Raw genomic sequence first — 25,104 nt, 5'->3', positions numbered from 1 at the left:
AGAAAGTTCATCATTACAGCAGAATGCCAGCTAATGAATGCAGAAGGAATAATGGAGTTAGAAAATCCACTTTGCAGTCTTTAACGTGACAGCTGACTCCAGCAGGACTCGCCAATAGATAACAGAATTAGTGGCCCATGTCAAACGACATTCTACAAAATAACTGACCTACACTTCTCAAAAATGTGAAGGCATGAAAGAGCGAGGGGCTTGCCCAGATTAAAGAAGACCAGAGAGGCATGGCAACTAAACACAACGGGTGATCCCAGACTGGGAGAAAAACTATACAAAGGATGTCACCGGAACAAGAGACAAAATTTGCACATGAGCTGTGGCTCAGTCATAGTAAAAGTTACTGTAAAATTTCCAGAATTGATTGTTATACCACGGTTAGGTCAGGTAACACTCGTACCTGATACCATATGAAGAAGGACTTAGGGATGCAAGTGTGATATGATGTCTGCAATTTACTCTCAAATAGTTTGGGGGAAATGTGTATGTGTGTACATATAAAAGAGAGAGAATAAAAATAATGCAAATGGGGCAAAAAGTTAACAACTGGTGAATTTGGGTAGAGGATATAACAGGAGGTCTTTGTACTGTTATTGCAACTTTTATATATGTTTGAAATTATACCAAAATTAAAAATTAAGAAAATTTTAAAAACATCATCACCACAAGATTCAACTGCCTTCAGAACCTAGCACAATCTATTCCAAAATGACTAGAATCTGACCTGTACTTTTAGGTTCTTGGCATTTATTAATGTAACAGAGTGATTTAATTTTCAAAAAATTAAAAATAATCAGTTTGCATTCAATTAACATCCATTTAGAAGCCTAAGGTCCTGGTATTTTAGAAGTGTGTTTCATTTCAGTGTTTCCTCTAGCTACAGAAAATATCAAGTTATCATCTGTGTAATCTTTCTTTTTTTCTTCTGTTTGCACTGTTCTCAAAAATACAGATAGAAGACACAAGAAAGAACGAACATTTAAAACACAGCACACAAGGAATCCTGAGCATACATTCAACAGGACTGTAGGTATTAGATGACATGCATGCTGAAGCTACTACTGCGTTACAGGTCAATACACACAAAAAATAATGCATTAAGGTCTGTGTTGTCATTTACTCATGCAATTTAGTTGTATAATTTTATATGCAGGAAGGCTTTTTTACTTTTTTAAAATAAGGAATGGGCTCTGGAAAAAAATGCTGAAGAGCAAATAGTAAATTGAAGGTTAAAATATCTGGATGAAGGAAAAGTTTCGGATGAGACTACATTTTAGAACCATCGAAAAGTACCTGAAATGGTTGCTGCTGGGATGAAAAAGCAGCAGAAACATTTGGAGGAAGCTGGGTTGCTATAGCAACAGGAGTACCAGTCTGCCCATCCTTTCCTGTCACAACCTTTACCTGAGAGGAAATATTTTGAGAAAAAAAGGCAACATAATTTTTAAGACTGCTCAAAATTTTGTTAGAATTTTATTGCTGATAGCTCACTGATGTCTGGTGTTTAAAAATGGAATTTTTTTGCATCAAATCCTGTAAAAGGACACTGAACTGATTTGTGACAGATGTGTAGTACCCTAACTCAACTGCAAATCTTGCAGAAACTCCAATTTAAGTCACAAGTGCAATGTCCTTAGATTCTGCAACTTCAAACTTTAAAAATGGTAATGGCGGACAGTCTTCAAGTAGCAAAGCCCTGACAACCTCATAGGCAGTTTACACCCTGGCCTACTACGTGCAGGTCAGAATGGCAATGACAGATAAGGGGGATTGAGCCTACAGACAACATTGGTGTACAAACATAAAAGAGAACTGAATTTCACTATTTCATGGCAACAGAGGTGAAATCCTCAAAAAAAAAAAAATCATATAAACCTTTTAGAAAATAAAAATGGTTCATCCTGGAAAGGGTGTTAAAGAAAACACCAAATGGCAAAGCCACACATAATAAATATCAACGAGGAGATGAGCAAAGAGGCCAGCTTTTGTTCATCAAAGGCTGATTTCTTTGCAGAAGAACTGACAGAGATTTACACTGTTTTAGCTGTATCAAAAAACAAAATGAGCTCCACCAACATAGTGTACAGTCACAACACAGAGGCACAAATCCAGTGCATCACGCTGCACCTCACTGTCGCCCTGTCTGCTCAGCTTCCTTCTCTAGGAAGTACCAATAAAGGGACCTTAGGAATCACTAAGGTACTGAGAATCCCAATTGGGGTTATTTATTAAGCACCCATTCCAGGTACCCAAAAAGTTCACTATCTAAAAAAGATTCTATCTTAAATACCACTCAGTAGCTATGTGCAACAGCGTGAGTTAAATATGTGATTTCAAATCTAAGACTACATCTAAAAATTGAAAAAATTCTCAGTTGCTTTGCCATAATAACCATATTTTAATCATGAAGATACCTTATAAATGTATCTAGTGATTTAAATCATAACTGATATACTGTAACAACCTAGTGATTCAAATCCCTTCCTTAAAAATGACATTCATGGTGTTGAGAATCCCAATGGGTGAACCTGTGTAAGTATAATGTGAAACCTGGGGAACCAGCGGGAAGGTGTCCACACCCCTGGCTTCTGCAGGCCCTTCGGGGCTGGCCAACCTCCACACACCCAGCAGAGCACAGGGGAACGCTGGGTCAGGCCAGGTTGGCTCCCCAAACCGGGGAAGCATCCCTGTTCTAAACGCACCGGCAATACTCACATCACCACTCTGCACCGTCCTCCTAACTAGAGCAGCTCTTTCCTTCCATGAAGGAAAAAGCAAATGCATCTTCCATTTGCTCCTGGATCAAATCCTTATGAACTGCATCTCATGAACACCCCAGGCTCACAGATCACGTGCAATTCACGGCTGCCTGCACGCACAGCCAAGCAGCCTGGCCTGCTGGTGACTGGGCGCCGCCCCTCACCTCGTCGTTGATGACCTCAGACTTCTCCTCGTCCTCGTCCTCGTCCTCCTCCTCCAGGTCCAAATCGTTCTGCCTAAGGTAAGCTTGTAACGGGGCATAATGCTTCTTCTTGAAAGCTAGGAAATCCATCATGTTTCCCTGAAGGTGCTGCAAGAAGAACAGCTCGACCAAGTACTCCTTGAAGGCCGCCTTCAGAGCCTCCATCTCCCTGAAGTGGTAGTCCAGGCACTGCTTCCGCATCTGGGCCAGCTCCTGGGAGGCCGCGGGGATCTCTTCCAATTTCCGGGGAGCCTTTCTTATCCCCGCGCTCCCCGCAGACGGGACAGGAAGGCTGGAGAGGCCCGGGGGCGCTGCGGTCCTGGAAGGGCTGGTGGGGGGCGGTGGGGACGTCATCCCAAACGCCGAAGTCCCCCCGACCCCAGGGAGCAGAGGCCTGGTCAGCGGAGGCCCCTGCAGCACCTGCTGCTGCTGGATCAGCTGCCCCTGGATGATGCTGCTGATCTGGGGCGGCAGGCTCGTCGTGGTGATGTGGCCAGGGCTGGCCAGGGGCTGCAGGCCGGCCCCGCCTGCGGCCGCGGGGCTCTGAGGTCCCAGGTGGTGGACGGTGCCCCCCGACTGCGCGTGGGGCTGCGAGAGTCTGCGTTCTCTGACCGTGATGGGCGCCCCCGTGTGCTGCAGCTGAACCTGGGCGCCCGGGGCCATCTGCGCCAGGCCCGAGCCCTCCTGGAACACGAAGTGGCCGCCACTGGACGGGCTCAGGCTGATCTGTCTCACCAGCACACTGGCGTCCACGAAGCCCCCGGTGGGACTGCTGCTGCATAGGCCCAGGCCGGGGCCAGGGGCTCCCGCCCGCACGCTCTGCAGGCCCGGTCCCGGCCCAGGGCTGGGCTGGGTGGGGCTCTGAGTCTGCACCTGCTGGGACAGCGGCGAGGTGACCTGGATGTACGATGGAGACCCGTGCTCAAATCGCCTCTGCTGCGCACTGAACTGGAATCCTGGAGAAGTGGGGCTGGGCAGCGGCAGGGGGGCCAGCGTGATCTGGGGGTTCCCTCCCACCACCGGCCCCACATTCTGAAGGGCGATGTTCACGCTCTGCCCGGCCACGGGGCTGCGGTTCATCAGCTGCTGAACTTGGTAACCGGGGGACTGGGGCGCGGACGGGCTCGCCGCCGGCGCAAAGGGCGTGGCGGGGGACTGCGGGGGGTTGGGACGGGCCTGCTGCTCTTCTCCTTCGCTGCCAGCGAAGGCCCTGGACCTCTGCAGCTGGTGCTGGACGTTCTGAGGGCCGCTGCCATGGTGCATGATCGCCCTCCTTTTTTATCCAACTTAATGCTCTGCTGAAAAAACAAAGTTAAAATCAAGTTACTTAGAGGCAAATATAACCATCTGATCACTACTTATTCTGAGTACCATTTAGCAGCACTGGACAGATGCTCTGGAGGGATGTTCCCACCAGCATCTGATACAAACCACTGTCTTACTGTCATCGAGCCCTGACGAGATGGCACTGGAGACCATCTCCTTCAGCACAGAGGAGGGACAGGGCCTTCTGGGTCACTGCTGTGCCTGGGGCCAGGACATGGCCTGGCAGAAGCAGGTGGGTGGTCCCAACCAGCTCCGAGGAAGCTAACTGGCAATCACTTGCTCAAGGCCAGCGGGATATGAACCTGGTGCTGGCGCTCGTGACAGGCATGTTTCTTCCTGGGAGGCTATTCCTCGTCCGGTGGCCCTGCTCCGTGCCGCCACGTGCTGGGGCAGTCTGCCCATCTCTCCCAGTGGAGGAACGGTGCCCAGGAGGCTGCCAGTGGCTCCCACACATGCCACCATCGCATGTCATCAGAAGAGAACCGCCCCTCACCAGCTGGCAGTTCTCATGAGCATCTGTGCAACGCCCCTGCAAACACCCCCGGGTTACTTGAGTGTGAACACACAGAGCCCCTCTGCGCTCCTGGGGGAGAGGCCCAGGCCTGGTGCCAGCCTCGCACCTCAGCCCTCTCTACGAGCTCAGCTGGGGGTGGTGGGTGTTTCCAGAAGAAAACCTCGGGAGAGAAGGGAGCAGCCAGGACGGGAGAGTCCCCGTCAGGGGTCCGCCAACTCTCTGGGAGCTGGGACATGGCTTTAAAGGGGCTCATGGCCCCAAGAGTGCTGAAGGCTGCGGACTAGGGAAGGGGGCGGGAGAGGGGACAGGACGCTGAGAAAGGACGGGAGGAAGCAGAGGACTAGCGGGAGGAGGCTAATTCCGAGGTGAGGCAGGGAGGCCGCCCACAAGTCACACTGGGCTGGAGCCTCGCTGTCTGCAAGGGGGCGACCTCGCTGTCTGCAAGGGGGCGACCCCGCTGGGAACAGGACAACAGCCGCAGCCTGTCTGCTCCCCACTGGCTGGGTCAGAAATACCCTCCCCCCGATTACAATTCTCAAGTCTTCACTGACACACCTAGCTCCCCATTTCTTGGTGTTCCCTCCAGCCCTCCCCGCAAGACAAGCAGGAGCATCCTTTCGTCTTCAGGGCATCACTGTTATTTCACGGAGAAAACGGACAAGGGATGAAAAACATTATAAACCGAAAGTTACAAGACTTAAAAAGTGAAAATACACATTTGTATGAATGCTGCCACAGTCCCAGGCCCCTGGCTGAAACACACATATGTATGAAATCAAGAGCTACAGAACTCACGGGTGCACAAGTGAAGGCTGGGAAACATAAAGACCAGTGCCTGCTTAGACTAGCAGGAGAAGGCACTCTCTGCTCTGATGACCGTCTCTGAAGATGGAGTCTAAAGACCATGGGCAGGCTGCAGCCAACACATCCAAACGGGAAATCGGGACCACAGCCTTAATTATCATCCCAGGAGCCCTCTCCCACCCTCGCCCCCAGCAGAGAGCCCAGCAACGTGGGCGGGAACCGTGAGCTGTGGGACACTCAAGGGTGGGGGACTCTGGGGCATGCTTATTGCTTTCAAGACGAGCTTTTGGGACTTCCATCGTGGTCCAGTGGTTAAGACTCTGTGCTCCCAATGCAGGGGGCCTGGGTTCGATCTCTGGTCAGGGAACTGGATCCCGCATGCATGCCGCAACTAAGACCCGGCACAGCCCAATCAATCAATCAATCAATCAAGTTTTAAAAAAGAGCTTTTGTTCCTGATCTTTTTAAACAAGCATTATGAGGAAGATTAGTGTAGAACAAACACAAAAATAGAATAAAAAGAATAAACAAACACATTAGGACATATTTCAGATTATTTCCTTAAAATACATTCCCAGAATACCAAAGATGATAAGAGAGAACAAAGGCCAGAAAGAAACTCACATATAATAATTTACAAAACCAGGGGGAAGGTAAAGAATGGGGGGGGGAATACGTTGTGATGACTGACCTCTTGAAAAAATGTGGAGGGAGACAGCGCAGATCTCTGAGGGCTCAGAGCTCAGAACGTGCCTAACAGGGTGGCCGACAACGGTGGGGAAGCAGGCCCCATTACCTTTGACCTACTAATCCAACCTCTGGGAATTGCTAAGGAAATTCACCTACCAATTTTTTAAAATTATGCATAAAATATTTATTACAGAATAATACAGTAGAAGTAAAAAGAAGTGTAACCAGAAATATCCAATGTTCAAGTTCTAGATGGAGACTATGTTATAAACATGGAAAAGTTTTTCAGATATATTATTAAGTGAAAAAAGTAGCATACTAATTGTACAACTTAACCACGACTCTGTTAAAGATATAAATTAAAAAACTATCTACTGAGACATATGGAGACATAAATACTGACCTTCGCCTGGAGAAGGAATACAACACCTGGAAGAGCCACACAACGCGGCTGCCTCAGCAACGTAAAGGCCGAGCTACAGACACACCCACACCACGAGGACGCCAAGGAGCACAGCCAGACGCAAGGACCACGGACTGCAGGCCACTGACACAAGACATTCTGGAACAGGCAAAACCACAGAGACAGATTAGACAGACACTGCCAGGCTGCAGGTGGGAACTTGGGGGTGTGGAACTGGTTCTACACTTGATTTGGGACGATGGTTACAAGAATGAGTGTGTTCGTTCAAATTCAAAGAACTGTAAACTACACCTTGACTTTTTAAAAAGGTTCCTGACTTCAGTGAGCTTACGGTCAGGTTGGAGAAACAAACCCAATCAACTATGATGTAAAGAAACCACTTATCTAAAACAGCATCCCCCGGAACATGATACAGGTACCCCGGTGGAAAGCAAAGCCACCATCTCCTGAATTGGGGGCGGCGATGTCCCTAACTGTAAGGCCCGCCAGCAGCCGCAGCGGGCTGTTTGGCTCACGATTTGAGGAGGACACTGCCCAGGACCAGGCCAAGATCAGCGGGCCGCGTCAGCGCACCGCCGCAACCTGCGAGGAGTGGGGACAAGCCCTCAGACCACTGCGCACAGCGCCCACTGGGGCCACGCGGGGCTGGCGCCGTCTGTGCGGCGGCTGCTCACTCAGGGCAATGCTGACATCACACAAGGGGCACATCTGGTGCCGGGAAGAGGCCACCCTAAGAAACACCTACCTGGGCCCCATCCTTGGTGTAGGCAGGGGTCCCCAGGTCAGAACTGGAAAGAGTGAGGGGGGAAGGGCTCAGGAAACTGGGTCCCCATAGCAGCTGCTCCCACCCCCCTCACCCCCCGCTGAGGCCTGGACATGCTCCCAGCCCCCCAGGGCCTCCCTCCCCAGCTTCTCTTTCGGGGCTCCCAGAGCCCAGGCAGCTAGGGATTGGGAAGCCTCTTCTTCCCCTTCAACGAGCAGGGAGCTCAGGTCATGAGCCCTGCTCCCTTCCCAAACCCGTCTCCCTCTCAGCCCTGTCATCCCACCAGACGGATCCGGCCCTCAGGCCAGGCTCCCGCTTTGGGTAGTTCTGCTACGTCAACAACAGCTCCCGGGCTGGACGGAGAGTGAGGAGAAGGGAACGAGGAGGAGGGTGGATCAGGGCTTGAACACACGAGCATGAACTCAGGGCAGAAGGAACAGACAGAACACGATGGGAGTGAAGGGAGGACAGAAGCCACAAATAGTGTCTGGGAATATTTTCAAGTGGAAACTCCAGAGAGCAATTTGGCAGTAGGTACAAGAGTCTTACAGCACATTCACGTCTTCTGACCCAATAATCCGACTCCTAGATCAGCCTAAGAAAAAAGATCAGAGCTGTGTTCAATATACAAGGATGCTGACTGAAATGTTATTTGTAGCAGAAAGGTGGCATGCCCAACCATAAACATCAATAAACTTTGATACATCTATGCAAAACAGTATTAATACTGACTATGTGACAGAGTACACTTTGATTTTTCCCTGCTGCCTTTCTATGCTTTCCAAGTTTGTCCTTAACTGGCTTGTGCCACAGTCATCAGTGCTCTTCACCAAACACTCCGATTCTCCCGCCAGTCACAACACGGGTGTGCATTTCCCAGCCCTGGACTGGGTGGTCACGTGACACGCTTTGGCAAAGACAGGGGCATGCTGTTTGCCACACTGACTCGGTCCTGCTTGGCAGTTCACAGGAGCACAGGGATGAGGCCCCGAGGGAGCACAACAACAAGCTAACTGCAGGGAACACGTGGCGGGCACTCCGCCCTGTGCTGGATGCCAGCAGCGCCCGGGGCGCACCTGCCGGCTGCAAGAGCCAGGCACATCTTGGCTGATCCAGCACATAAAGAAAACAACACATGAAAGCAGACTCACAGATACAGAGAGCAAACAGGTGGCTGCCAGAAGGGAGGGGATGAGAGGTGGGTGAAATGGGTGAAGGGTATTAAGTGGTACAAGCCTCCAGTTATAGAAGTCAGTCACGTGATGTAAGCTGCAGCATAAGGAATATGGTCAGTGACACTGTAATAACACTTTGTACGGGGACAGATGGCTACTAGACTCATCACGGTGACCGTTTCATAATGTGCGCACATGTCAAATCATTAGTACACCTGGAACTAACACAATATTGTAACCAACTATACTTCAATTTAAAAAAAAAAAGAAAACACTTTGCAATAGAAGAGACGCCACACCCTCCACTCCAGCCTATCGCACAAACCCCCGCAGTTCTCTGCCTTAAGACACAAGACCCCGCTGACATATCTGTCCCTGCCTCCCTGCCACCTCCAGCAATGGTCCACCCGGTAAGCCTCTCAGGGTTTCGTGGTGCCCACAAATCCGTGCCTCACCAAGAGCTGCAGACCACAGAGAAAAAGGCCTCTCACAGACAGATGCTATTTTTAAACCTCTCTGACTGTTGTCGAGATGTTTAAAATAAGAAGTCTTTTTAGAGCATTACTAAAGTTCACAACAGCTTTCTGGAAGGCTAAAGAATTATTTTTTTATCACTTATTTATTTTTTTATTTATATTTTGGCTGCTCTTTGCGGCACGTGGGATCTTAGTTCCCTGACCAGGGATCGAACCTGCATACCCTGCAGTGGAAGCGTGGAGTCTCAATCACTGGACAGCCAGAGAAGTCCTGAAGCTAGAGAATTAAAATCCAAACTTTCTTAGATCGATCCATTTAGAAAAATAAAAGTCAGATCCACCCCCTGAGCCCCGCCCACCCCTGCACCTCACACCATTCACAAAAATTACTCAAGGGGGTAAAATCAAACCATAAAAATATTTTGAAACATATGACAATATCTTTATAATCCTGCAGTAATGAAGAGTTTCCTAAACATGGCGTGAAACCTAGAAACAATATTTATTTTTTTTTTTTTTTTTTTTTTTTTTTTTTTTTTTTGGCGGTACGCGGACCTCTCACTGTTGTGGCCTCTCCTGTTGCGGAGCACAGGCTCCGGACGCGCGGGCTCAGCGGCCATGGCTCACGGGCCCAGCCGCTCCGCGGCATGTGGGATCCTCCCGGACCGGGGCACGAACCCGTGTCCCCTGCATCGGCAGGCGGACTCTCAACCACTGCGCCACCAGGGAAGCCCACAATATTTATTTTTAAAAAGCATTAACAACTGACAACCTTACTAAAGAAGAACATTACAATAAAAAAGTGAGATTGATAAAAAATATTTGAAGCCTATGGGCTTCCCTGGTGGCGCAGTGGTTGAGAGTCTGCCTGCCGATGCAGGGGACGCGGGTTCGTGCCCCGGTCCGGGAAGATCCCACGTACCACGGAGCGGCTGGGCCTGTGAGCCATGACCGCTGAGCCTGCGCGTCCGGAGCCTGTGCTCCGCAGCGGGAAAGGTCACAACAGTGAGAGGCCCGCGTACCGCAAAAAAAAAAAAAAATTTGAAGCCTATATGACAAAAGGTTATCCATCCTTAAAAATTCCCACAAATCAAGAAGAGCGAAACAACCCAAGAAAAGAGGCTAAACCAGAAATTCTACAAGAAATTCAGATGACACATAAACATCAAAAATGCTTAACCTCATTAATAACAAAATATGAAATAAAGTGAGACTGTTGTTTGACAGGTTAGTGAAGATCAAAAGACTGATAATATTCAGGTTTAGTAAGGCTGCTAGGAAATGGCGAACCCGCCATACACAAATGAGGGAAGTAAAGCACAGCTATAGCTTTCTGGAGGGTAACGCGGCATTACCTATCACAATTTTAATGTACACTGATCAAGGAACTCCAGCTCTAGGGATCTATTCACACAAATATACAGTTGTCCAAAGGTGTTCATTATAATATTATTTATAATGTCAAATTTCAAACAATGTAAATGCTCCCCTATAGGGAACTTTTAACAAAATCTGGTATAACCACCCTTTAGAGGCAGCCACTAAAAGAATGAGGAAACGCTTGTACGTACTTAAATTATATAACTTGAGTAAAGCCAAACATACGTGTAGCATATATATTATACGTATACACGTTTTTAAACTCTCGACATGACAACACATATATGGGCGTGTACATATTTCTAGCTCTCTCTGTACACGTTAAAAGAAACGTCTTTGGCCAAGCATAACAGCGTGTCGTGGGAGGGAGGCTGTCTGACTGGGCTCACTGATGAACCACCAGCACCCAGAACAGAGCCTGGCATATGAGAGACACCCGGTAGGTGCTTGGTGAGTAAACGAGCGAGCATGGGAAAAGCAGAGGAGGGGAAAGTGCTAGAATACTAGCGTGCTGAAGACCAAGGCCAAGGAGACAGACAGAGCCAGGGCTCAGAGGGCCATTACGCCACACTGGGTGGGGAGTCCCCAAGTCGCTCGGCAGGAGATGCTGGCAATCATGGCCGCCCTGGCTCTATGCAGACGGAAGACACGGTTTTAGTCTGTATGATGTCATCTGCTGTTTGGATTCATTTCAATTGATATTTTTATACCAGGAGATTTCACATAAAAAACGCAAGTTGTCAGCTTCATTCATGAGAAACATCCAAGTACTGGCCACACTGGGCCACATCCCAGCCGGCAACAAGAAGCGGGAGCTGAGCAGAAGCCCCAGGCTGCCAGGCTCACTGCGCTCATCGCCACAGTCGATGCGCCTCCCACACCACAGCCAAGGGCCAGGCACCGCTCACCACCCAGGGAGCACTGCTGTTAGAGTGGGGAAGCATTTCTATACTGCACCATCAAGGGGGCCATTTCTGAACGGGAGGAAGCCCACATCCAATGCGCAGCGTCTGCATCAAAGAGCCCCTCACAGGCCATGAAGATATGCAGAGGCAGAAACCAGAGAAGACCTGGCCTGCCAGAAATAAAGCCAGCTCCACAACTTCCTAACACAATTACCAGCATCAACCAGAACCCAGGCTTGGCCTTCTTGACTAACATCAAAACCCACCAAAACACTATGACTCTCTCTACAAGGTTGCTCACATGTAACGAACCAAACGCCTGATTCATTTCACTCACGCCTAGCCTGTATTTATGAAATGGGATTTTCTATTGCAAAAATCAGTAAAACAAAGTAAAACTCCAAGGTAAGACTTGAGGCTGAATTTTTCAAGCACATTCACTTGTAAATCCATCACTCATAATGAAAGAAATATGAACTAAAACTAAGCTGAAATATCATTTCTCATCTCTGAGCCTAACAAAATTCAAAAGCCAGACAACACACTGTTGGTGAGACTGTGGGAACCAGGCCCTCTCAACTCTGCTGTGGGATGTTAAGCTGTACAACCCTACAAGGGGACCTGGCACCATTTACCCAAAACTACACATGCTCAGGACTTCCCTCGTGGTCCATTGGTTAAGAATCCGCCTTCCAATGCAGGGGACGCGAGTTTGATTCCTGGTCGGGGAATTAAGATCCCACATGCCGCGGAGCAACTAAGCCCTCAGGCCACAACTACTGAGCCCACACGCCACAACTAGAGACGCCCACGCACCACAACGAAGAGCCTGTACACCGCAACAAAGACCCAGCACAGCCAAAAAGAAGAAGAAACTACACATGCTCTTACTCTTCAACCCAGCATCCCACTACACACTCACCATGAATATCCACCTCCAAAATGAAAACACACAAGCACAATATTTATTCACTACAGCATTATTTGTAAACGCAAAATACCGGAAATAAACCGCACATCCATAATATTTCAGAGACTGGTTGACTATATTACAGTACATTCACTTAATGGAGTACTACGTAGCTGTACAAAAGAATGAGGAAGATTTCCATGAACTGGTATAAAGCAATTTCCAGAACGCATACTGCTAAATCAAATAAACAAAGTGTAAAAGACTATATATATGGGGAAATAACTTTGTATAAGAAAGGGGAAAAGAAAGACAGACAGATGGACTAATTAATGGAAGGACAGAGACATACCTTTCCTGCACTCATTCATTCATTTATTTTTATTTTTATTTGGCTGTGTTGGGTCTTCATTGCTGCACCCAGGCTTTCTCTAGTTGCAGTGAGCGGGGGCTACTCTTCATTGCGGTGCACAGGTTTCTCACTGCAGTGGCTTCTCTTGTTGTAGAGCATGGGCTCTAGGCGTGCGGGCTTCAATATTTGCAGCACGCGGGCTCAGTAGCTGCAGCATGGGGGCCCTAGAGCATGTGGGCTTCAGTAGTTGTGGTACACAGGCTCAGAAGCTGTGGCTCGCAGGCTCTAGAGCACAGGCTTAGTAGTTGTGGTGCACGGGCTTAGTTGCTCCATGGCATGTGGGACCTTCCTGGACCAGGAATCGAACCCACATCCCCTGCATTGGCAGGCGGATTCTTAACCACTGCACCAAGGAAGCCCTGTTTATTTTTGTAAAAAAAAGAATGCAGGGACACGGGTTCGAGCCCTGCTCCGGGAAGATCCCACATGCCACAGAGCAACTAAGCCCGTGCACCACAACTACTGAGCCTGCGCTCTACAGCCCGCGAGCCACAACTACTTGAAGCCCATGCGCCCAGAGCCCGTGCTCCACAACAAGAGAAGCCACCACAATGAGAAGCCCGCGCACTGCAACGAAGAGTAGCTCCCACTCACTGCAACTAGAGAAAGCCCGCATGCAGCAACGAAGACCCAACATAGCCAAAACTAAATAAACAGATACATTCCAACAAACAAAAGTCCAGGACCAGATGGCATCACTGATGAATTCTACCAAACATTCAAAAACGATTTAATGCCTATCCTTCTCAAACTCTTCCAAAAAATGAAAAGGAGGCAACGCTCCCAAATTCATTTTATGAGGCCAGCATTACCGATACGAAAACCAGACGAGGACACCACCAAAAGAGAAATTACAGGTTAACATCCCTGATGAACACAGATGCAAAAATCCTCAACAAAATATCAGCAAACTGAATTCAACAATACATTGAAAGGATAATACACCGTGATCAACTGGGACTTATTCCAGAGATGCAGGATGGTTCAACATGAGCAAATCAATCAACGTGTTGCACCACGTTAACAAAAGGAAGGATAAAAATCACATGATCATCTCAATAGAGCAGAGAAAGCATTTGACAAAACTCAACATCCATTTAGAATAAAAACTCTTAACAAAGTGGGTACAGAGGGAACATACCTCAATGCAATAAAGACCACATATGACAAGCCCATAGCTACATCATACTTGACAGTGAGAAGCTGAAAGCACTTCCTCTCATATCAGGACAAGACAAGGGTGCCCCCTCTTGCCATTTTTATTCGACACACTTTTGGAAGCCCTAGCCAGAACAATTAGACAGGGAAAAGGAATAAAAGGGCATCCAAGATCAGAAAGAAGTAAAACTGTCACCATCTGCAGATGACACGATATGATGTACAGAAAACCCTCAAGACTCCACCAAAAACCTGTTACAGTTAATAAATGAATTCAGTGAAGTTGCAGGATACAAAATCAGTAAGCAAAAATCTGTTACATTTTCATATACTAAGAATTATTAGAGAAGTTAAGAAAAACACCCATTTACAATTGCATCAAAAAGAATAAAATAAAAAAAAAAAGAATAAAATACTTAGGAATTTTCTGGCCAAGGAGGTAAAAGGAGGTACACTAAGAACTGTAAGACACTGATGAAGAAACTGAAGATGACACAAGTAAATGGAAAGATATCCTGTGCTCTCAGATTAGGATTAACATTGTTAAAATGTCCATACTACCTAAAGCAATCTACAGATTCAACGCAATCCCTATCAAACTCCCAAAGGTATTTTTCACAGAAATAGAACAAACAATCTAAAAATTTGTATGGAACCACAAAAGATCATGAAAAGCCAAAGTAATCTTGAGAAAGAAGAACAACACTAGAGGCATCAAGCTCCCTGATTTCAAACCATATTACAGAGTTTTAGTAGTCACAACAGTATGGTATTGGCATAAAAACAAACCCACAGATCAATGGAACAGAAGGTCCAAAAATAAACCCACACATATATGGTCAATTAATTTATGCCAAAGGAGGTAAGAAAATACAATGGGAAAGAAACAGTCTCTTCAATAAATGGTGTTGGGAAAACTGAACAGCCACATGCAAAAAAATAAAACTGGACCACTATCTTACACCATACACAAAAATTAACTCAAAATGGATTAACGACTTGAATGTATGACCAGAGACCATAAAACTCCTAGAAGAAAACACAGGTGGTTAAGCTTCTTGACATCTCTCTTGGAGACTTTTTTTTTTTTTTTTTTTTTGGATCTGATTCCAAAGGCAATGGCAACAAAAGCAAAAATAAACAAATGGGAGACATCAAACTTAAAAGCTCTGTGCAACAAAGAAAACCGTCAACAAAATAAATAGGCAATCTTTTTATAGGAAGAATAGAAGAAGATATTTGCAAATCATATATCTGATAAGGGGTTAACATCCAAAATATATAAAGAACTCATGCAGCTCAATAACAAAAAAAAAAAAAATCCAATTGAAAAATGGACAGAGGATCCGAATAGACATTTTTCCAAAGAAGAAACAGATGGCCAACAGATACATGAAAACATGCTCAACATCACTAATCATCAGGCAAATGCAAATCAAAACCACCAGATACCACTTCACACCGGAAAGGCAAATCGAAACCACGAGGTATCACCTCACACCTATTATCAAAAAGACCACAAATGACAAATGTTGGCAAAGATGGCGGAGAAAAGGGAACCCTCAGGCACTGTTAGTGGGACTGTAAACTGGTGCAGCCACTATGGAAAACAGCATGGAGCTTCCTCAAAAAAAATTAAAAACAGAACTACCATATGACAATTCTATTACCAGCCATTCCACTGTATCTGAAGAAAACAAAAACACTAATTTGAAAAGTTATAGGTACCCCTATGTTCATATGCACCATTATTTACAATAGCCAAGACAGAGAAGCAACCTAAGTGCCCATCAATAAATGAATGGATAAAGAAGATGTGAGCTATATAGAGAGATAGATATGGAGAGATATACAATGGAATATTACTCAGCCGTAAAAAAGAATGAAATCCTGCCATTTGCAACAACATGGATGGAATCTGAGGGTATTATGTTAAGTGAAATAAGTCAGACAAAGAAAGATAAATACTGTATGATTTCACTTGTATGTGAAATCTAAACAAAACTCACAGATACAGAGAACAAGTTGGTGGTTGCAGTGGGGGTTGGGTGGTAGGCGAAGTGGGTTAAAGGGGATCAAAAGGTACAAACTTCCAGCTATAAGATAAATAAGTCCTGGGGAGGTAGAGCTTGGGAACTGTAGTCAGTAATATTGTGCTGCATGTTCAAAAATTGCTGAGAGTAAATCTTTATTTTCTTTAATTTTATTTATTTATTTTTGGCTGCGTTGGGTCTTTGCTGCTGCGCGTGGGCTTTGCTCTAGTTGCGGCGAGCGGAGGCTGCTCTTCGTTGCGGTGCGCGGGCTTCTCGTTGCGGTGGCCTCTCTTGTTGCGGAGCACAGGCTCTAGGCACGTGGGCTTCAGTAGTTGTGGCTCACGGGCTCTAGAGCGCAGGCTCAGTAGCTGTGGCGCACGGGCTCAGCTGCTCCGCGGCATGTGGGATCTTCCCGGACCAAGGCTCAAACCCATGTCCCCTGAACTGGCAGGCGGTTTCTTAACCACTGTGCCACCAGGGAAGCCCCGAGAGAGTAAATCTTGAAAATTCTCATCACAAGAAAAAAAAAATTGTAACTCTGTATGACGACAGACGGTAACTAGACTTAATGTGGTGACCATTTTGCAATGTACACAAATGTCAAATCATTATGACGGACACCTAAAACTAATATAATGTTGTATGTTAATTATATTCCAATAAAAATAAGCAGATACATACATATCTATATATATATTTCTTTCTTAAAAAATATATTTCCTAGTTATGTCCACTAAAGAGTCTGGAAGCAATAACACCCCATAAATACCTGCTTACTTTTGCAAAAAAGGAACTCAGGAAGAATAAGCCAGAAATGAAGGGGGTGGGTGCAAGCAGACTGGCAGGACAGTGGAGGAAGGGGCGCTTCTGAGTACACCATCTCGTATCATTTTGACTTCTAGAATCATGTTAAAGTGTTACACGTTCAAAAAGCAAAATTAAATCAATAGGGATGAAGAGCTCCCTAAAACTGAACGCAAACAGAAGCAAATCTAACTCTGGAAAGGACAAAATAATCACCAATGGAACGGGGAAGGAAGGCACGGATCAACTCCATGATGCTGGATAAGAAGAGGGAGTCAGTATCAACTCATGGTTTTTCCTTAAAACACATTTCCTGTCTCCTGAAATGGCCTAAAAACAATGACATCCTGGCAGAATGGAGGAAAACTAGGGGCAGAGAGCTCTGCAGAACAAGCAGCAATGTACACAGCCTTGCCCGGGGTGGTGACGGAAGACAGAGAGAAAGGTTAGGAGATTTTAGGACAGTGGTTCTCAGCAGTTTCATCTCCATCTTTGAAATAAATAAACTCATGCCATCGTTTAACACCATTTGTATCTCAAAGTCAAGTCAGCGATGGGACTACAAACAAATCCAAGACTAAGTAAAGCTTCTCCTTTCAACCTGGGGCTCTCCTCAAACAGAGACGCTGCTGCACACACACTCACACTCTAGGAAACCAGCAGAGTTAAGACTGGAGGCCTAGTAACAGGCACAGGCGGGTTAAGAAAGGCCAGGGTGAAGGACGCCACTCAGGGCACCGTGGGGGCCGCGTCACCACACGGAGCAGGCCTCTGCGGGGCTGAAACGCAGGCAGCGTCGGCCGGGGGAGTCTGAGGTCCGCGGGCTCCAGGCACCACCACCACATCCCAGTTTTGTGAGAAAGCGATCCAGGGGGAGCCCAGGCGGGGATGGAGACTGACCCCCATCAGCAGAGCGGTGGCAGCTACACCACGAGGACCTTCACCCCCAGACACCCCACGTGCAGCCACGTGAACCCTCCCTCTCTCCCTGAAAAAGCACCGCCGCCCTCCAGAACTCCCCTCTGTGGAGAATGCTCTCTGCCCTCCACTCCCTGGTAACCTGTATTCAAGGGCTTTTTATATAAGTTGTCTTTGTGCGGCCCTAAGTAACTTGATAGACACCCCCAAAATGGACCAACTACCTCTGCGAGAGGGAGTAAAAAAGAGGCTTAAATTAAACATATTAAAAACAATGCTTTCACTCATCTTGAATTGCTCCCCCAAATTTTTAAAAGATGGATGGATAGATGGATGTGTGATAAAGCAGGTCAGTAAAATGTTAATAATAGAAAACTAGGTGGTGGGTATCTAGGTGTTTACTATAAAATTCTTTCAATCTTTGTGTATCTTTGAAATTTTTCATAGTAAAATGTTAGCATCTATTAAGATGGTAACACCAGATGCCACTTAACAAAAGTTCTATTGGCTAACAAAACACTCATTCTTCTCCCACCTCAGAGCAGGTTACGAAGGTTCCATAGTAGTTCCTAAAATACGTGAGTTCCAAAAGATATAAGATGGACTAAACTGAGTTTTAAAACTCGGTTTTAAGGGTGCACTACACCATGTGCTACTACACAGGCCTGACCTCTCTGGGGCTGCAGTGCAAACGGAAGCCCAGACTTCATGTCCCCAGCGTCCCTTCTGATTAAAATCATGGTGTTGGTGGTGGGTCCTTAACCCGATGGGCTAGCGCCCCCTGTACTACGCCAGGTGGGATCTATCTCAGCTTGAGAGGAACATTCAAGACAAACTGAAGAAGTGCTTCCTTAAACACCAGCTAATAAAGCTACAAACGCCCAATTCATTATTCTGCTGCTATTTCTCAACCTTTTTTTCCCCATTGTCCCCCTAGGAAGCCTATTTAGGCATTTCTCTCCCGACCGTCCCCCGTGAAGTTGTAAACCATAGCTATGCTGTATATCTGGGAAGTACTATGACTCTTTGGGATGCCACAAACCACTGTCATACCTAATTTTTTCTCACCTTCCTCTCAAGAACCAATTCTGATCCTCTTGTGGGAGATATCACCCTCACAGAGAATGTAGCTTCTAATGTATAGAAAGAAACCTATTTTTGCAAATTTTCTGTACATCTAAAGTTATTCCAAAGTGTTTATTTAAAAGTTAAACAGAGGCTTCCCTGGTGGCACAGTGGTTAAGAATCCGCCTGCCAATGCAGGGGACCCGGGTTCGAGCCCTGGTCTGGGAACGAAGATCCCACATGCCGTGTAGCAATTAAGCCCGTGCGCCACAACTACTAAGCCTGCACTCTAGAGCCCGTGAGCCACAACTACCGAAGCCTGCGCACCTAGAGCCCGTGCTCCACAACAAGAGAAGCCACCGCAATGAGAAGCCCTCGCATCACATCCAAGAGTAGCCCCCGCTCGCCGCAACTAGAGAAAGCCCGCGTGCAGCAATGAAGACCCAACGCGGCCAAAAATAAGTAAAATAAATTTATATTAAAAAAACTAAATAGACCAAATATCAAATAAAAATCTTAAAGTCACAGTCTAGATTAAGAAAATAAGACTCAACTATATGCTGTTTACAAGAATACACTTTGAAAAGAAATGGATACCGGGGAATTCCCCGGTGGTCCACAGGTTAGGATTCGGTGCTTTCACTGCTGAGGGTCTGGGTTCAATCCCTGGTCAGGAAACTTAACATCCTGCAAGCCACGTGGCATGGCCAAAAAAAAAAAAAAAATTTTTTTTTAAATTTAAAAGTAAATAAAGAAATGGATACCAAATCAGTCAGTCTGGGGAAGTCAAGAATGAGGAGAAAGAGCAAAGAGGAACCTCGTCATGCTTGGGGTGCTTCTGTACTGTCTGACTGTAATGCAATGTAAACTGTTCATTCATTACTTGTATTAAAAGGCTGGCAAGAATCCAAATGTCCTTCAACGAGTGAATGGATAACCGCGGTCCATCCACACTGTGGACCTACTACTCCACAAAAAGGGACATTCTTGGTACACGCAGCAACCTGGATGAATCTCAAAGGCATTACGCTCAGTGGAAGAAGCCAGACTCAAAAGCCTCCACGCTGTGTGAGTTCCTGTAGCTGACATCCTGAAAAACACAGAAAACACACGCTCAGGGGTCAGAGGCTGCCGAGGGCTGGGGAAAGAGTTCACTACAGAGTGGCAGCACAAGGCAACTGCTGGGAGGGAAGGAATTGTTTTGTATCCCAATTGTCATGGAAATTACACATCGGTCAAAATGCTCTGAATTCTACTCCAAAAAGTGAATACTATTAAACGTACATTTAAAAAAAAAAAAAGCTAAGTAAAACAGCAAAGTGAGGATATACAAAGACCTTCCCTTCCACTCAGAACATAAATGATTTTTTAAATTTATTTCTACAATATAATAGTGCACCTAAACAGGATAAAAATTTCTGTTGGTTAGAACAAAGCAAAAAAAACCACAGAAGGGGCGGGGCTGAGATAACAGGCCCGAAGGATGCTCTACGCAGAAGAAAAGTCTAAGGGCCGGGGTCTTGACTCTGAAAGGCAGCGGTGCGTAGTCCCTGTACAGGGGGCTGAGGAGCAGAGGCAGCCCCAGAGCAAGATGTGAGGCCGCAGCCGCAGCCGCAGTCAGCTGCTCGCCCTGCAGGCGCTCACTGCCGCCACGCGGGGAACGCGGGACCCTGGGGGTGCGGGTAGCAGTGCAGAGAGAATGCCAACGAGAGAATTCAAGACATAAGACGGACGGGCCCGGTGAATGGTCCACGTGAAGGACACCACGCTGCCTGTGCAGGACGTCTAACTTCACCCAGGGCCCCCTGAATGCAAGATCCAGCAGCTGAACCCTTCCTTCACTGGCCTCCGGAGCTCCCATCTCCAACTGCAGGAGTCAAATTCAATTCTCTTCATTTCTACCTACGAAATCCAAACCTCACCTCGTGCATTAAGTCTCTACTAGAAAAGCCAATTTCCCTCCTCTAACTGAGAGCATGCGAAGTCTATTCCTCAGCAACCCCTCCAATTTCTAATTACGCTTGCATGCCTAGGTCCCTACCAAATCCACCTGCTTTAGAAAGGAATGTGTTCATTAACTTATTTACTCAACAAATGTTTATTAAGCGCGTGCGCCATCAGACACGATTTGAAGCACGGTGTGTACGACAGCGAGCAAAGCATAGCTCCTGCCCCAACGCACAAGCAGTGAGTGCCAGACCATGAGTGCAGTGGCGCAGCTCAGGGTAAGGGATGGAGCACGTGGGCGAGTGGGCAAGGCGCTGGGTTATCCGGCAGCCCCTCTGAGGAGGGAACTGCTGAAAAGAGAACTCAGTGAGAGGCAGACCCGTGGCACGTGGGGACCTGATGTTTCAGGCAGAGCCGAAGTGTGCCCAGGCCTGAGCTGGGTGTGGCAGGAGCCAGGTGACAACGAGTGGGGTCAGGACATGAAGTCACAGGGGCAGCAGGGACCTGGGCACAAGGGGCCTCATAAACTGTCTTAAGGACTTTGGCTTTTTTTCTGAGGGAGATGAGAAACGATGGAGGGCTCTGAACAAGCAGTGCATCACCCGAATCTGTGCTCAGAGTCAACTGCAGAGCAGCTCAGCTCAGGTGAGCAGGAAGGAGGTCACTGGAATAACCCAGGCGAGATGACCCGGGGGGCTTAAATGACAGCTGTAGCCAAGAAGGCAGTGAGAAGCAGTCAGGTTTGAGATCAATTTTTAAAGTGCCGACCAATCAAATTTGGAACGTGGAAGGAACGCAGAGACCACACAAGGAGCTCTGTCCTGAGCAACAGGAAGAATGGCGCTGCCTCTGACTGAGATGCAGCAGTGTATAAGCAGGTTTCACACATGTAAAAGTGGCTGTTTGGAAGATCCTGCCAGGAGAAACACATTCAGGATGTGTTGACAAGTGACCCAGTCGTGACACGGGATGAGATCACCCAGTGTACAGACCAGAGAGGAGGTGAGAGGACCACCTCGAGGCCTTATAATTTGTGTAAGTTAGGGAGATGAGAAGGAACCAGGAAGGAGGCTGAGGAGAGCAACCATCAAGGTAAAAGGACAATCAACAGAGTTGTGTCCCAGTGCCACCAGGGCACAGCGATTCAAGGAAGCCATGGGAGGCCCAGTCAAAGGTGGCCAACAGGGGGACTTGGCAATATGGTGTCACCTAACCCCAAGAGGAGCTGTTTCAGAGGCGAGGCGGGACCAAAAGCTTAGCTTGAGCCAACGTTCAAGAGAAATGAGAAGAGGAAGTAGTGATAGGGAGCTCGCGATTCTTCCTAATTCTGGTATAAAAGGAAGCTAAGCCCTAGAAAGGGTAACGGTAGCTGGAGGGGCTGTACGTTGATGAGAATACTCTGAAGAGAAGATAAACTTAAGGCAACACAAGGATATTAAAGCCACGGCCTGGGATAGGCAAGAAAGAGGGGATCCAACACAAGAAATTAAGTAGATGACGGTTCACTAATACTACTCCACTAACAGCAACTGCTGTAGAGGATTTCATGGCACCTGATCATGCTGACTACATGTTTTTAAAAGCACATAGAATTACACTGTACAAACCCCATTATTAAAAAAAAATTACACGAATAGAACAAGGGGCCACAAAGAAACTGCTAAGTGTGCTTATCTTTGGGTGGTAGAATGATTTAGAGTTTTAAGATGTATTTTTACATTTTCTTCCAACCATTCAGAAAGCATATTTATATTTCATTGGTTCCACTAAAAAAAAATTACAAAAACCATTTTATTGCACATATCAGGTAAAAAAATAAAAATTCACCAGAAAATACAAATAAGCTAAGAGAATAAAACTCATCTGTAACGCCCGGGATAATCACTACTAGCCCGCCGCTAGGTTATTCTTCTCCGACTGAGGAGGTGGCGTCTGAGCAGAGATGTGGGCGGCAGATCTCTGCGGGAAGGTGTTCCGGGCGGAGGGCGCGGGCAACGCGAAGACACCGGGGGCGACAGCCTTAGCCAGCTGAGAGCTGCAAGCGGGCGAGGGAGGGGGGCTGGAGGCGGCCGCACGCCGCGGCGCCGCAGGGCTCCCTGGCCGACGCGTCTGACAAGTCACTCTCCCTCGGCACCTTTGCCCACACCTGCGCGGGACACCTCGCGCGAAGCAGCAAAGCCGCGCCATCCCCATGCTGCGGAGAAGGTCGGGCATCGAACCCAGACCACGAGACCAAAAGAAAGCAACAGACCTGACTTGAATCCCACGCACAAAAAACAATGCGAGGCGCCCCGCGGCCCCACGGCCCACTCACCGGGAGGAACGGGCCGGCCCGCAGCGGGCCCGCAGCGTCCCCGGCCGCCGCCGGCCCGCCTCACGGCCGACCGGTCCCGGCGCCGAGCCCGTCCCGTCCCACAGCCAGCGCCGCGCGGGGCCTCCCTCCCCGGAGCCCCGGGCCCCCGCGGCTCCAGGGGGAACCGAGGCCGGGGCGCAGGCCATAAGACCCCCGGCCCGTTGTCCCCGCCGCGCCCACACCTACCCCGGGTCTGGGCCGCGCTCCTCCACGTCGGGCTGGGGCTGGGGACCGGGCCCAGACGGCACCGTTCCGCTCGACACATCCGGGGCCCGGCCGGAGGAAGCGGCGGCGCGCCTGCTACGGCGAGCCGGAAGGGACGCGCGCCCCGCGCTCGCAGCTGCGCGTTGGCGCCCGGCGTGACGTCGGCGGAGCGGGAGGAGTGGAGACGGCGGTGAAGGCTAGACCGGCAAGGCGAGGGCGCGGGCCGATGGGCCGGCGGCGGAGCGGGCGCCGGGTTTGTGGAGAGCGGAGGTTGCCCTGGGGGCGCTGCGAGGACGAGGGAGCGGGTGTGCGCTCGCTCCTCCCGCCGCAGCGCCTATTGCCCGCCGGCTGCTGGCCTCCGGAGGAGGTCTCGGAAGCCCCCGGGGCCGCCCATCCCGGGGGGGCAGGGTCGGCTGCCGGCGCTGTGGGCGGGGCGAGGGGCGGGCAGGCGGGCTGGCCGAGCCGGAGGAAGGGTCAGCCGGAGGGCGGAGTGAGGAGGCGGTGCAGAAAGGGGGCGGGAGCCGAGGAAGTCACCCCTCAGAACCAGACAAACCGTGCGGGGAGACGGGGTGTCCACTGGTAACTGTTCCCCAGCTCAGCTTCGGCTGCTCGCTGCTCAAAGCCAATAAACGGGAAGCAAGAGTCAGGAGAAGGAAAGGTGCTTTAATCAGAAAAGACGGCCGTCTGGGGAGGAGGTGGACTCGCGTCCAGAGATCAACTCCGAGGATTCTGCTCAGCCATGACAGTTTTTAAAGGGAAGAAGGGGGGAGAATCTCAGGCAGTCATCGAGGCAGGAGGGTGGGTTCTGCGTCCTTCTCCATTGCGTGCACACTGCCTGACTCTTCAGATGTTATCTTGCCTCAGTGATCTGCCTGCAGGATTGCTAAGGGGGCTGCTGGGGGCAGAGAGCTGGTCAGTTTTTAACTGCTTAATTCTTCATTCTGACTTCTTTTAATCTAGGGAAAGAATCAACAGGTTAGGCAAGGCATGTGTGCATTCAGGAGAGCATCAGTCAGGAATTAGGTTAAATTGCCTAGTGGTATCATTCCTATAATTAGGTTCTTTTAAGGTTAGAGGGGAACAGAAATGGGCAAACAAGAAAGGGGCAAAGGAGCTGCTTTCATAAAGAATGGAGTTGGACCACAGCCTCACACTATATGCAAAAGTGAACTCAAAATGGATCAAAGGCCTAAATGTAAGTGCTAAAATTACAGAACTCGCAGAAGGAAACATGCAAATCTTCAGGTTCTCGGATTAGGCAGTGGTTTCTTATGACACCAAAAGCAGAAGTAACAACATAAAAAATAGGTTGGACATCATCAAAATTAAAAACTTGTGCTTCAGATGACACCATTAAGAAAAGACAACCCAGAGAATGAGAGAAAATAGCTGCAAATCATATATCTGATAAGGGACTTGTATCCAGAATAAAGAACTTGCAACTGAAGAGTTAAAAGGCTGATAATTTTAAAATGGGCAAAGGGGGGCTTCCCTGGTGGCGCAGTGGTTGAGAGTTCGCCTGCCGACGCAGGGGACACGGGTTTGTGCCCCGGTCCGGGAAGATCCCACATGCCCCAGAGCGGCTGGGCCCGTGAGCCTGCGCGTCCGGAGCCTGTGCTCCGCAACGGGAGAGGCCACAACAGTGAGAGGCCCGCGTACCGCAAAAAAAAAAAAAAAAAAAAAAAAAAGGGCAAACGGATGGATTAACAACAAGGTCCTACTGTATATATAGCACAGGGAACTATGTTCAGTATCCTGTGACAAACCATCATGGAAAAGAATATGCAAAAGTATATATATATGTATATGTGTATAACTGAGTCACTTTGCTGTACAGAAGAAATTAACACAACATTGTAAATCAACTAT

General features: G+C 48.1%; 1 protein-coding gene across 3 annotated transcripts in view; it reads right to left on the bottom strand.

The window, feature by feature from the left end:
• Positions 1-23,351, bottom strand: part of EP400 (E1A binding protein p400) — a 123,443-nt gene extending 100,092 nt beyond the window's left edge. For all 3 annotated transcript variants that reach the window (XM_060170303.1, XM_060170304.1, XM_060170305.1), the window contains exons 1-4: positions 23,218-23,351; positions 19,615-19,821; positions 2,936-4,272; positions 1,306-1,416 (exon numbers count right to left, since the gene is read on the bottom strand). In XM_060170303.1, coding sequence (XP_060026286.1) covers positions 1,306-1,416; positions 2,936-4,237 — 1,413 coding nt within the window. In that variant the 5' untranslated portion in view covers positions 4,238-4,272; positions 19,615-19,821; positions 23,218-23,351. The remainder of the gene's footprint in view (positions 1-1,305; positions 1,417-2,935; positions 4,273-19,614; positions 19,822-23,217) is intronic.
• Between the last annotated feature and the right edge of the window lie 1,753 nt (positions 23,352-25,104).

Source organism: Lagenorhynchus albirostris, chromosome 14 (assembly GCF_949774975.1).
Source record: "Lagenorhynchus albirostris chromosome 14, mLagAlb1.1, whole genome shotgun sequence".
NCBI lineage: Eukaryota > Metazoa > Chordata > Mammalia > Artiodactyla > Delphinidae > Lagenorhynchus > Lagenorhynchus albirostris.
Note: the sequence above shows the minus strand (reverse complement) of the source record. Positions and strands in the feature narration are given on the sequence as shown.